This window comes from Macrosteles quadrilineatus, unplaced genomic scaffold, assembly GCF_028750875.1.
Source record: "Macrosteles quadrilineatus isolate MER2022 unplaced genomic scaffold, UCM_ALF_1.0 Scaffold_4__1_contigs__length_99947679, whole genome shotgun sequence".
In the NCBI taxonomy this organism is placed as follows: Eukaryota; Metazoa; Arthropoda; class Insecta; order Hemiptera; family Cicadellidae; genus Macrosteles; species Macrosteles quadrilineatus.
Window position 1 is genome coordinate 15,526,904 of NW_026542597.1, and position 15,376 is coordinate 15,542,279.

Here is a 15,376-nt window from a genome sequence, read left to right on the forward strand (position 1 = left end):
GTAAATTTGTAATTTAAGGTCAATTTTGTATAAACGACGATTTAAATTTTCAACCTACCGGTGTTTCAAGATTTATACTAGAATTTTCAGCCTGTTTCATTTGGAGCACAATTTAAAACCGTGTTAATTTGGTCGTAGAAAAAATATTATTTAGTTGTTTGTGCAACTAGTGATTCAAGTGAGCAATTGCCTCACACGAGAGAAATCCTTACTCACGAGCCGTAGTCGAGTGAGGAATGGTTTCTCGAGTGAGGCGATTGCACTTTGCACTCGAGTTGCACATTATATTTTTCCTACAGTTACCATAAAACAAACAAATTGGTAACGAAACGTGCCTTCACGTTGCAAATCTGGAGTGAGACAATGTTAACATTGTCTCACTTATGAGCGAATTGGCCACTTTCGTTCCTTCACGTTGCAAATCTGGAGTGAGACAAAGTAATTAGAGACTGATGAGTGAATTGGCCACTTTGCTTTCTCAAATCAGTGAGAGAACGTGTATTTTGTTAGGTAACTGTAGGAAAAATAAATATACAATTTTGTTTTTAAGATTGAATAGTAGCCTAGTATGTTTTGAAATATAAAATAATGTGCGTAGCAAATCAGGGATTGAGAATGTTGGCCTAAAGATTTTGGAAATGGCTATTCTAGTTTTAAACGTTTGTTTGAGGATCTTTTCTCTGTTGGTCAAATAAATATTCAGCTAAACCCAGACCTTTGTGGATGGTTTTAAAGTAGTCAATTGAATATCATTGTAGTAAAATCGTCTAATATTTGGCCGGTGAGTTTTAAAAATGTTGCAATTTGGTAGAGGGAATCGCTCTTTAGACAGTTATCTTTTGGGAAGAGGCATATCTTTATTACTTCATAATTTTACTTCAGGTGGGATCCGAACCGTTAAGTCGTCATGGTTTGACATCACAGGGTTTGGCTCCAAGCTTCTGGAAACCCCAAAAATTAACAAATATATCAACCAAACCCTACTACTACAAGTACTAGACGAGTACCAATTTACCATCAAGGCCCTAGATAGAGACTTTAAACTACTACCGTTTCATTTTAAACTAAAGCAATTAAATAACACCACCACCTCTGTATGACAACAAAACGCTTGTGGTTTAAAACGTTGACGAGAAGTTTTCATTGTTTTCGTCCCTGATACAAAAGTTAACAAACATGATGACGCAAAGCCAAAGTAACTTTGGCACAAAGGATAGCTTGTCTCCATCGTGCCTGAGCATGTTCTGAACCAACAGATAAACTACTAAAACATTTCCGACTAATTCTCTCTTTTCGCGATAATTCCGACCACCGAAATGAGCATTAAATCTCGTTTCCAGTTCGGTAAATATTCCGGCAACGTCACATTTACTTCTTGTTTACTCTATTTCAATGTATTTTGGCTTAGAATTTAAATACCTTATTCGAAAAATATAATGATTAGAAATAGTGTTCTAATGTGGTAAAAATTAATGTTGAAATTTCCGAATTTAGACTAACGATTAAAAATAAAACTCTTGGCTGTCTTGGGCTAGACAGACTTTACCATTGGAAATTTCTCCACACCAGAGGTGTGCGACAATATTCATTTCCAATTGCATTAAATACTTCGAAATACTCAAAAGTAATTCGTTACATCTTCAATCCGAAAGATCTAAAACGTTAGGGTCGAATATGTCTTGAAATTATATTGAATCAAAATACTACGTTTAAAAAAAAAACGCTGTATGGAACGTAGAATGGTTCTAGTTAACAATAATTAGCAAAAGTGTAACTTTTTAATATTCTGTAAGTGTATTATTTAGTTTAAAAAAGTATCACCTAATGATCTATAGGTATTTCAACACCATGTCAAAATCAGAGATAGTCTTTGTATAACATTCCAAGTTGAAATTGGTCATAATTTTCAAACCCCCGAGTTAGTTATTACATACTATAGGTTGTTCTACCCTAATTTGTGATTTGGGAGATTTTATCTTATGACTAGGGTTCGACGTAACTCTCAATCTCTAACTACAACACTTAACTTGGTCTTGTCAACTTTAACTTGGTAATCAAACTTATCTAGTCAACTTTATGTCGCTCGTAAGACTAATTGTTTAATGAATGGCTTGAAACTCTAATTGGTATGTTTCGTAAGACTAAGACCCAACTGGCTAATAACCAACCTTCGTCTTGGTTAAAAGCTCTTCTTCACGCCTACGTCAACTTCTGCGTAACTTGCTTCGAGTATTTACTTCGACTAAGAACCTAATGAGCTTAAATGTAAGTCCTAACGTCTTGGTTTTCAATTATTAAATTAATCGATAAAATTTACCTTTAGTCTAAACATTGTTTGAATATTTTTAGTAATGATTATATACAAACTCTTTATATCATTCAAAAAGTCTTTTTCTGTAGAAAGTCTACCAGTCTACGATAGTTGTACGTTTTATTTGTCAATTTGTCACAATATATCCTTACACATTTATACATCGTAGTTTATACAACACGCTCCTATTTGTAGTCAAATCGGAGATTTTGTCTGACGTTTGAAGTTGCTTACGCTCACTTTGGATATGAAGCTTTATTTTATTAAAAGTTTATTTTTTCTATAATAGCAACCACTAACACATTCAAAATACGAGATAGAATTGACCAAAAGCATTAAAAAGGAGTGCCTCTAAACCTCTTTAATGGAGGTAAAAATTAAATAGTTTATGGTAGTTGCTATAAAATTAATCATAGATAAGCAAATGCTTCAGAAACCTTAATATTTCCCAATTTTTAATTGCAATATCATCGTATACGTTGTATTTCCATTTTCCTTTTGAAATCACTGAGAATCGTTTCAATCAGTCATATCAGTGAATATATGTTTACAATGTCAATAAATTTTAGAACTTACTAAGAACAACCGGTTAAAGTAGTTCGGAATTTTTTGTGTATGATATTTTCATAACATTGGAACTTTGAAGATACTTAAAAAAACTTCTTATTCTTTTAACTTCTACATACTTTTTCGTACTGCAGCAGAAACAGCTGTTCCAGTACATGCGTTGCGAGTCCAAAGTAAATATTGAAAACAATAAGGAAGCAACTTTTGGAGCTCTTCTTTTCATGAAAAATATTTTCGTTTTGTAACTTAGTTTGGAATCGTTGCAATAGTAAGGCAAATATAGTTAACACGGGCTAAAAGTGTCTTTTCAACACTCGCTACGCACTTAAACTTAAACTTAAACTTAAGCTCGTGTGATGAAAAAGAGTCACTTTACGCCCTAGTGATGAAATATACTGTCTCTAAAGTTGTGATTTGTTTGTAACTTTTATCAATGTATTCAAAATATTGTGAGAAAATGTAGGCCTGAGTTCTACCATAGACAAAAAGAATTAAATAAAAGACCGCCAGCCGTGCTGCGGTTAACATAGGTTCTGGCGCACACCGCTGGGAGCGCCGTGTAGTTATAGCGTACGCGCAACATAACTACACGACACTCCCAGTGGTGGGCGCCAGAACCTATGGTAAACATGGTAACCGCAGCACGGCTGGCAGTCTATATTTAATTATTTTTGTCTATGTTTCTACTTAGGAAAATACCCGTATTTTTTCACTACTATAGGGGGTGGTTCACCTCACTATTTTAAAACTACTGGTATAAGAAAAATATTAAAAATACTTCCGGTTTAGTTTCAAGTTTCATTATTAAAATAAATTTAACACGCTTGATCAACCGTATACACTTTCCTTTATCCACACTGTGTGAGTAGCAACTGTGGACGAGGATGGCAGCTGATGCAAATGTAATTCAGGAAGAGGAAATCCATCCGTTCCACCTGCTTCCCTCGGCCGTTAGCGCATCCCGCTATGCATACATTGCGGATTGCGTCAATAAATATTTATCTGACGAAAAAGTTACACTTAACCATAGTGAAATTTTTTTAAATAAACAATAATTGTGTTTATATTGCTGGAGAAAAAGTTTTTTTTAATTTATGAGTAGCGCACTAAAGTAGCTCTTTCTCTTCCTAGGGCAAAAAAGAATCAAAGTTGAGTGTGTCAGTTGTACAATTTATCACTTTGGAACTATTAGTTTTTTTGATTTTTTTCGGAGAAATTCGTTTAGATTACTATAGTTTCATCCCCAGGGCATATAACTCGAAATGAGCTCAAGTTGTGACATAAACGAGTGTCGAAAATATACTTTTCACCCTTGTGATGAACGATATTTTTTGTTATACGTCATCATTAAGATAACTTAATCACAAAATAATTATTTCGTTCGATGCTTAAATTTCCTTGTGAGATTATATTACATTTTATTTAGTTTTGATTTCTTTAAATCATTGTAAAATGTAACTCTCTTGTATAAAAAATGCTAGTACTTTTATTTAATTCACATCTATAATATTTCCTCTGATTCTGTGGTGATTTTCCTTGGCTTGTGGTTGTGAGAAACTCTGTTTAGGCCTGCAGGTACAAAGGCCTCCCTCAGAATATTAGAAGCGTCATTTAACTCCTTTATCATTACAGTATCAATTGAGATGGGCACGCCACTTACATACTTATTTTTTTAACCCGAATATGAGTGTAGAATGAAGAGTAATGATCCGGGTAGCTTTGTTCCTTTCTAAGATCAGCTGTTTCATTAGCCAGGATCATTTGAAGCAATGATTAGGAACAGCTGGGTCCAGTTTCGAACCGTCAGGACACAATGAAAAACACAACAGTGTAGTGGCATGAATTGACTCGTAGATCGCTGCCAGACGTTTTGGGTTTCTGTGAAGAAGCACCCTTTATGGCTAGGCTAGAAGATAACGCAATTTTCGCCGAAAACCACCATGGATTCTTATTTCACCGGCCGCGAAAATGCGCGTATGAAGTAAAACGATAGATGTGATTTGCAACTGTGCTTACTTTAAGATTACACTTATTTAGTTAGTTTTCTCATATCTGTAACATTCACCCTTCTCCTCTGGGGCTTTTCCTTGACCACCTACTCCAGACTGGGACGGCCTGGTGTGGACTCGCACGTCCGCCACGAGACGGACGCTGCGGTTGTCCAGATCGTGTTCCTGATGAACGAAGGAGCCTTGGTCACCGCCACGGCCGATGACAGTCTTCACCTTTGGAACTTCCGCCAGAAACGGCCCGAGGTCGTTCACTCACTCAAGTTCCAAAGGGAAAGGTAAGTTCCTCTTGAATCTAGCCTAAGGATTATTGCAAAATTGAAAGTACAAATCAAATCAAATCAAATCAAATCAAATTATCCTTTATTCATTTAGTATACAATATACATAAATAGCGTCAATACAATAATCGAGATAAAACAAATATCTTAAAACTAATGTACAAGAGTCAGTGGAAAAAATCTTTTACCTTATAACAGCATTTACTACATAAAAACCTAAATAACTGTTTCTTAAACGACTTAAGGGAAGCTACAGATTTAATCGAATCAGGCAGGTTATTGTAAAACTTAACACCAGAGTAGTGGGGAGAAGATTCTAAAGTTGAGGATTTATGTTTAGGGTATAAAAGGCAGCTTTTGTGTCGGGTATTATAATTATGATTGTCCGAATTAACAGAAAATTTAGAAATATTTTGTTTCATAAAAAATAATAAATTGTAGATATACAGACTGGGAAAAGTAAGGATATTATTGTTTTTAAATGTATTTTTACAAGAACCCCTAGCTTTGATAGAATAAATTGTTCTAATTATTCTTTTTTGCAATTTAAAAACTTTTTTATTTTTGTCGGAATTTCCCCAAAAAATAATTCCGTAATTGAGAATAGGATAAACATAGCCATAGTATACCATCATAAGAGTAGAAATATCAACTGATCTAGAAAGAATGAGAGTTACAAAATATGCTTTATTTAACTTTTTGATGACGTCTGTTATGTGAGTTTTCCAGGTTAATTTATGATCTACTGTTATTCCTAAAAATTTGGTGGAGTTGGCAAGGTTGCAAGATAGAGTGGTGTTTTCGTGAGAAAAATTGTTATTAAAATAATTTTTTTTAAAGTTCATTAAAAGAGACTTGGATTGATTTAGTAAAAGTCCATTAGCTTGAAACCAACTTTCCAGCTTTTGGAATTCTTGTTTGATAAGCTGTGGAAACATTGATTTATCTGGATGGGTGAAGATAGCAGAAGTATCGTCAGCAAACATAACCAATTTAGAATTTAAGGTCATGGGCAAGTCATTGACATAAACCAGGAAGAGTAAGGGTCCAAGAATGGACCCTTGAGGTACACCATCTGTGATTAATCTATAATCAGATTTAATTCCCAGTGACTGCAAATTTATACACTGTTTTCTGTTGGATAGAAATGAAACCAACCATTTACTGGTCCTGCCCGATATACCATAAAACTGCAACTTCCGAATCAGTATATTATGGTTTACACAGTCGAACGCCCTTGACAGGTCACAGAAGAGACCAGATACATTCTGCGACCTGTCAAGAGCATCCGCAACCTCAGATACAAAACTAAATATGGCATCTACAGTGCTTTTACCCCTTCTAAACCCATACTGATTCATGTTGAAGAGTTGACATTTATCAAGGTAATCATACAGCCTATTAAAAACTATCTTTTCAAAAAAACGCCAACATTCACTAGTCCAACTTAAAAACCAAGGCTTCCGTGGTCACTTACACCACAAACTTGGGTTCCTGTTGACCGAGTCATAGGGAGAACTTATAACTAAGTGTTGTCGTTTATTAGTCATTCCGTATTATGTCACTGCTTCAAAAATAATGCAAGGGTGAGGCAATTTTCTAAAAGACTGCATGGCCACGCACTGTTAAGAAAGGCAATGTTCGGAAAATTAGTTTCGGAATTATTCCTTTCGGAGTTGTGTATTGGAGCGGTATCAGCTGACTGTGACGAGGCCGTAAAATCACTTGGTTATGAGTTTCTACCTGTTACGCAGTCGTTCTCAAAATACCAAATGTCATGATCTGTTTGACTTGCTTAATGGGGTGTCTGCTTAACATTAACTAATTATCAAATATTTCTTTGTAGAGGGATAACTTCAATAAGGGTGCAGTTCTCTTTGAGAGATATGTCCATTTTTACTTGATTAGTGGGCCTACAGCTTAGACGAAGGTAGACTGAAAACCAACAAGTAGAGCAATGTAAAGTGCTATTTGCCTTTAAGTTGAGTGGTTTAAGTGCAGGCCTTTCACTCTGTTAGACAAAGGCTTGTTCAATCCTAAACAGTGTTTATTTTAGACCTAGATACCTTGGCATTGGATAACAATCAATGATGCGACCCAACAAGAAGTAGATATTTGATAGGAGTAAGTAGGGTATGGACCACCCCATCGCAAATAGGTTCAAGTGGCTTTTAAGAATAATGAAACTGGTATAACGAATCGAATTGTTGATTTATCAACACCAGGTGAATTGCATGGATTAATAAAATAGATATTTTTTACAACATATAACCCAATTCACACAAATGTTATTCATTTATTTACCCCAAACTGTTAAAAAAAATACGGGTTAACTTTGTTTCTATTGATTTATTTTAGTAATTTTGTTATGTAAACATATTGTTCGGAAGTAGTATTTTTTTCTACAACAGTGAAGGAAATTTAATATTTTTCTGACGATTATGGTGTTTGTTTGCGACCCGCATTTTTATATTGTAAAAGCTTATATTGTTTGAAAATATAAAAAAATCATTTTAAAATTGTTTGTATAAGTTTCTTGTTTGTATTCTATGCGTTTCTATTTCATTTGATTTTAGTGCTCTAGACAAGTAGCCCGCTAAAAATTACAGAGCAACAAAAAATTCAAAGCAGAAAAAAATTGTTTTGATTCAGTAACGTCGAGATGAATTGATGAAAGGAAGTTGCTTACTTTACATCTCTCCTGGGAAAGGCTGAAACTAAAAATAAATTATTCCCGGCATTTTCTAACCTTTTTTAAACGCCTTGAATTTACTTCATCTAGACAAGCAAGGTTTGGAACGATGTAATATAAGGAAAGGGAAATTGAGTTGGGAGGTTTCTTTATGAAGGAAGACAATGTTTTATACGTTTAATCCTCCAGTTAATCTCTTATTGTATTATGATGAAAACTCCTTGATGCCTCTGGCTATAAGGATTTTTTGTATTCTATTCTAGTTTAATTTTTCTTTTAATTTAAAGATTTTGTTAGGATCACGAGAAACAAAATTTATTTTAAATTAGTTCTGCAATTGTAGACCTATTCTAGAATTACCATATTGGTAGGGAAAAACTGGGACATGTACGCTTATTGTGGGGGAGAGGTTAAGGTTGTAGGATTTCTATGGGAAACTGCACTAAATGAAAGCATAAGTTAATATGCCAACAATCTAGTGTAATATTGCACATTGTCATAGTGATTTCTTCTGTAAAATAACAATATCTTTTTATTAATTTACCATCGTTCATATTTAACTCTAAAAGGTATAAAGGAACGTCAAAGTTATTTTAGAGGGTTTTATCCGTGATAATTTGTTGTTTTAAATCCCTTTACACCATTAAGGTTAGTGGACAATTATTTTCATTTTTGTTTTGTTTTAACTTCTTTGTTTTTAAGGAAACCGTCCAAATTCTGGCTGCTATGTAAGTTGACCTTATGTTAAGGTCCATTTCCTATCCTGCGACTGCTACGACTCTAGTCGCGCGTCTCCTGCCGCGCAGCTGAAGAAATTGACTGCTTTAATGCAAAGTAAATGCAACCGTTTCCTATCGAGCGTCTACAGCCGCGCGACTGAAGCGACTGGAGCCGCGCGGCTGGGGCCGTCGCGACTGGACTGCTCCGTGAGCTCTGTGACTGCTTGTTCCTAAAATGTTAATTGCTATGGGTTTTAAAATAAACACGATGAAACATGCATCAATAATTTAAATGTATATGTTTCATCCTCTTTCTGGTTATAAGATAAGTTCAGCACAAATATCAAAATAACTAAATGTAACTAAATAGCAGTACTGTTGAATTTTGGCCACAGATGTGATTTTCAAGTACTTTTGAAGTTATCTAATAGGTATATTTGATCCGCTTGGCTAGATTCAAATAATAAAGAATATTGCAACTCTATTGATTGCAATTTATCATAAAAGCTCGCCAAGCAATCAGCGCGGCAATCAGTTAGCTGAATCAATGGTGGCTTGGAGACGGCGGAATTGATTCCCAGCTTGATTCTTGATCGTTTCTCCTTTGTTGTTTTTGCTAGCAACTTTTGAATTTGTTCATCATTAATCTCCAAAGGTACTGCAGAGTCTATTGCTGCCTGATAATGTTTAACTGGGGATAATCATGTTGCAATGTGTTTGTGTAAGTTTTAATAAGCAATAACTATTTATTTAAAGGAATGAACCAATGATAAAAGTTTCATATATTTGTCAAACTATGAAATCAGCTCATTACTTTAGACTAGTTTAGAAAACTTTAATGTTCACATTTAAAATTAAAGTTGGTAACTTAAGTTATTAATTATAATTATTCACGTCCATATGAGATGAGCCCTATTGTATAGACCGTTTATATCGTTGGTATTTGCAGATTAGGGAACACTCCATTGCGGAGTATATACAATCCATTACCAATTTCTTTACGTGCCTAAATTGTCTACACGTTTATTAGTAAATATGTAATTCCAATCCATTTTAAGTGTATATCTTTTTCTGTGTCATTGTGAACCTTATGTTTAAGCAGATGTTTTAATTTTAGTGAATTTCCTTAAGTAATTGGTTGCGGAGAAAATTCAATAAACTGTAAATTTAATTTCCCATGTTATTCTTATGGAGAATAAGTAGCTGTTGTAGTTTGCTTGTTTATGGATATAATTTTATCAAACATGGCAGATTTATTTATTCTATACTAAGCTATAAACATTTCACGAAAGACACACTTTTATCAGGAAACCTGTAGCAGCAAACCTAGATACTTGTTAAATCTAATGTTATTTAAATAGATGTAATTGAACATCAACCAATAACGTAAATATAAATTCGCTTTGCAGGTTTGCTGCGGTGGGTGTATTTATTAATAAACTCGTTTCTTTTTATTGATTTTGCTTGCCAAAAATAGCGTGTTAACACCCGATCTAATCAACATCTGTAGATGCAGGGTTCCTTTCAAAGACTTGCTGCATAGAAAGTGGGATTTTATTCAATGTGTGTAAACTGCCTGGATCATGCATGTTTGGATGTTGCATTGCCAAGTATCTTATGTATGTTTCGATGTTGCATTGTCAATGTCTTATGTTTGGATGTTGCAGGATAACTTTCATGCACCTCCCGCTGCAGAGCAAGTGGCTGTATGTCGGGTCAGAGCGTGGCAACATCCATGTGGTCAACATCGAGAGCTTTGTCCTCTCCGGCTACGTCATCAACTGGAACAAGGCCATCGAAGTGTAAGTGATGAGTTCAAATATTTAGTTTTCGTGCATGGGTGTGTGTGTGTGGCAGGAACACCGATGGGCACAGGAAAAAATTGATTCCATATATTGTATCTATAAATTATAAAGAGCATTTCCAAGGCAAAATCTCTCATACTGCTGAATGGATTGCGATGGATGGGTTGTGGATGATGAGTCGATGGCTCAGTCAGTATTGCCCACGAATTCTAACCGAAGGCAGCGGTGTTGTGGGTTCGAATCCCGGTACCAGTCACTACTTATATCAGTGCAGTTCGCCCTTTTACTGTAACGGCTTACCCTTGCTTTGCTGGATACATTCCATGAAATGGCTCGATACATATGTGGACGGGCGAATGTAAAGTTTAAAAAGCCACCAACCCCTAAAATGCTACTTTCTTACTGATAGTAGATTCATATTCAGCAACTAACGCAAAACTCCACTCCATCTTCAAAGATTGTTTATTTTACTAATAGACAAAATACTAATCTGTTAACGATTGGGTCAATATTAGGGCACACAATCTAAATTAACTGTTCTCGGCGATATATTGTTTCCTTATTTAAAATAATTATTTTATAAGATTCTATTATAAATGTAATACAACGGTGGCCCTGCACATAGGCTTTACGATGATTACAACGGCAGTAACTAGTTTCTCCTATATTGAGAAATTGCTAAAAAGATAAGTATTGCATTGCTTTCAGACTACTGAAATGATACCACTAACAATGTTTCAAAAATTGAATACAGTATTTCTAATACGTTTACTTGTAAATTGCACTTGAACGATTCAGTAAAATCGCCGCAAGCTTATTAATTATCGGAACACGTTAAGCCATAGATGCACACAGGCTCTTACGTGTTCACCTAATGAATAGCTAAGTCGCAAATTTTGAGTCTTCAGCGGATTTTAGTGTCTTAAGTAGTATTAAGTAGCATTAGGTAAATTACTTCTTACTAATGCAAGCGGGAAAGACACGTGTTGAAGTTACTAAGTGGTTTATAGCTTTCCTTACTTCACATTATGTGAAACTTAAACGGATCTTTCTAATAGTTGTATTATCAAGTTTGCAAGAAAATCTTTTCATAGAAATATTAATACTGCTTCAAACTTGTTCCTAATCAGTTTCGTACTGTTCAGTACTGCGTTTCGTTTTCTAATCAGTTTAATATAATGTAGTTTAATTTTCTTTAACCTATGAAATAAACAACCAAAAACGGATTTACAAAATTATGATAAGATTCGTACATTGTTTACTTTTAACTGTTTCAATTTCTTCAAGGTTAAATACATTTCCGTATGAAGAATAATTCAACACAAGTATCCTAATGTAACAATAGATACCACATTCAATATGATTACAAAATGATGGGCTCGATCACTGGAGCAGTCTTGAATAAACGATATTTTTAATTTTTAAGTCTTCGTTAGACTTGTGTGGAATCGGTTATTTGCTTGTTATTATTATATTCCAGGCAAGGGACGGAACGATTTTGACAATATATAGACAAATCCTAGAGTTGCTGATGCAATCACTTTAAAAGTCATCCAACCATGTCCCAAGTGAGGTTACAATTCCAAATCCAACTGGTTCGTCTGTATCAGCTCAGTAAAGCCACAGACATTAAAACACCCGCGGAAGATTGTGGTCATGAATGTAAAGACTTGGCTGTAAAGTTTACGACTCCCCTCCCCACCACTACTCTGGCCACATCCCCTATGTATGGCTTTAAAATAATCGCATCTAGATTGTGGGTTCTTATATGAGGTTACTTTATATAGTACACATCCTAATTGTGAACGTAAGTTAAACGTTACTGCAAATTCATTATCATTAGGAGTCAGCATTATGTTTTAGATTGGGTAGGCACAGACGAAAGAGTATTTTATTGTTTACTACATTTCCCTGTTTTTTTTTTTTTTTTTTTTTTTTCAATCCATTTAAAAAACACAAAAAACCAGAAATTGTCTAGTAAATACTTTTAATACTTTAATACTTTCTTATGAAATGGCGACCATACAATGTAGGTATTTTAAGCCAAGTATGAATGGAGATGAGTGTGGGATGAGTGGCGCGATCTTGTAGTCTTGTTAGTGACTAAGGCCGACATTCCTTAGACACAGCTGTTAAGAGGGCGTTGGAGTGTGAAACGATTATTTGTTAATAATGTCATACATAAAGAGTAAAGAAAATTGTATTTTTTAAATAACGTAAAATATTAAAATTATTTAACCATCGTTATTGGGCTCAAAATCGTCAAATCGAAAGATAGATAAAAATAGGCTTCAGATTTTACAATAATTATTATTCTACTATTGTCTATTCAAATTAAATGACATTCTTTAGAGGATTGATGGTGTTAGGGTGTAATGAATTAGTTTTGAAATTTTATGCTTTTGCTTTTACAAATAATAAATGTTTCAGGCGTATTGATTTCTATAACTTATCTAAATACTTGAGTGATTAGTATGCTTATATGTTTACGAAAATTTATACTATTGATACATACTAAGAGACGATTTTAAAACGATCGGGTCAATTTTGTTTAACTAAGGTAATACTTAACCAAAAGTACTTGTTTCAAGGATACTGTATGTCCATATTAAAATTTCAATATAAAGTAACAACTTTAATGATGTTTTATTTTCAATCTCATGATATTGTGGCTACATTGAAGGCAATGCAAGTACTGATTCCCCGATGAGGATTATGTTACTGAATCTCCTAACACAGATATCGGCCTTTATTGCTGCATATATCTGACTTATATTTTCATTTCGTATTCATTTATGCATTCGGTTATCCTAATCTTTAATATACAGTCACTGAAACTCAAGTAAATAAGCAGTACAGTTAAATAGGATTATTGCTATCGCTTTGATGTAAATTTTTATTCCAATGTTTTGTAGTAATCTAAAACATTTTTGAAATTTATTGATTACCAGTGTATAATTATTGTAAGAATATATTACTTACGTCAATTCAGCTCAAATTCCTAAATGGTGAATTCAGAACATGATTCGACACATTTGTGTCATCATCAGCTGGGTACTAGTTAAGTATATTCACCAAATTGGCCTCGTCATGGTTCTTGAGTACACAAAACACGAACACGACACGTAGACATTTAAACGAAAATAATACTGTTGATACGAAAAACATGTATGGACGATGCAGTCCTGCTGGGCCTGTAGTGCTATTTCACCATTCAGAATTTTTAGCTGAATTAGTGTAAGTAATAAATTCTTACAACAAAACATTTTTGATTTTTTATATTTCTTGGAATCTTAACGCTATGAACAAAAGCCACCAACTTTGTTGCAATTCACGCAGAGACAAATATATTGGCCATATATGGAGGGTATTTTCGTGCCAGGAGGCCACAAAACCAGTAAATTTGCTTAAGCGGTTCCATATGTTTGTATTTCCTAGACCCTAGTCTAACAAGAACGATTTACCAACTGAAATTGCAAGTTTCAAATTCAAAACTCATCTAGCTCTTAGGAATAGACCTACATAGTGTTCTGTGAATAAATTCGTGAAATTTACATTATAGTAGGCCATACTAACATATTATATACAATTTCTTGACTATAAATTAGAAATGCTCAGTAAATAAAATATCCAAAGTCTATTTAAGATCCAAGCAATTGCGTGTCAGAAACACTTTACGTGGATAAAACATTGAACCCTGTCATCCGTTCACACTCATATATTTATTACTTGGAGTATGATGCAACAATTAGTGTGTGACACGGCAGTAATGACGCTACAAGGCGGGGAAGGCATTAGTGTAATGCCTTGTGTAATGTCGTCATTACTCAACATCTCTGGTACGAGACTCTTAATCAACGGCAACATCACTCTGGCTCGGCCACTTCCTGTTTCTTTATAAAGTTTTTTTTACAGAAGTAAACAAAATGTAAATAAACGGTATCAGCATTCTGACACATACTTTCTCCCATAAGTTTGTTAAAAACCTTTATCATATGTAAGTGGTGAGATTAAATATACGCAAATGGGATTTGTACAATTTTGTTCACAATTTAAAGGACTATAACATGCTAAATTTTTATCAAAATCGTTCGGGCCATTTTTGGGAAAATCCGATTTTTCTGCTATTTTATGGGTGTTTTATGGGGAAATGACATAATTTACAATAACTTTTGAACCGTAATTTTTACAGAAATGGGATTTGTACCATTTTGTTCAGAATATAAAGGACTATAACATACTCATTTTTTATCAAAATCGTTCTGGCCATTTTTGGGAAAATCATATTTTTCCGTTATTTTATGGGGTTTTATAGAAAAATCCCCATTAAAAATAAAAATTTCTAAAAAATTAAAAAAAACTATAAAAACTGTAAAGACTATAACATACTATGTTAAATCAAAACCGGATTTTTTTAAAAAATCCTATTTTTTGTTATTTTATGGGGTTTTTATGGGAAAATAACATATTTTACCATAACTTTTGAACCGTAATTTTTACAGATATGGGATTTGTACCATTTTATTCCGAATTTAAAGGGCTACAACATACTAAATTTTTATCAAAATCGTTCGGGCCATTTTCGAGAAAATCTGATTTTTCCTGTTTTTTATGGGTTTTTATGGGAAAATCCCAATGTAAAAAATGGAGTGAAAGATAATATTTTATTTTGTAACAATGTATATCTTCATTTTGTTTGACAGTATTTCATTTAATGCATGCAAACAGTATTTTGTTGGATTATAAAGTCATCAACATTATATTGAAAAGTGTAAACTACCAATTGTTGTTGAATTTGTAAAAAGAAAATTATATTAGATAATTTAAAGAGTATTAATGATACATGATTTTTTCCATTGAGCGAATTTAAAGAACTTCCCCACGTCAAAAACATAGAATAGGTTGACATTAATTGGTCTTATTAGCGTCTTAGAGAGCAAAGTATTATTTAAACTACCCCAACTACGAAAACGCAACGTTCTTTCATGATTT

At 33.9% G+C, this 15,376-nt stretch overlaps 1 protein-coding gene across 9 annotated transcripts in view; it reads left to right on the forward strand.

Moving 5' to 3' along the window:
* LOC128992696 (syntaxin-binding protein 5-like) overlaps window positions 1-15,376 on the forward strand; it is a 420,306-nt gene that overhangs the window by 296,116 nt on the left and 108,814 nt on the right. For all 9 annotated transcript variants that reach the window (XM_054416409.1, XM_054416406.1, XM_054416408.1 and 6 more), the window contains exons 3-4: window positions 4,983-5,165; window positions 10,247-10,381. In XM_054416409.1, coding sequence (XP_054272384.1) covers window positions 4,983-5,165; window positions 10,247-10,381 — 318 coding nt within the window. The remainder of the gene's footprint in view (window positions 1-4,982; window positions 5,166-10,246; window positions 10,382-15,376) is intronic.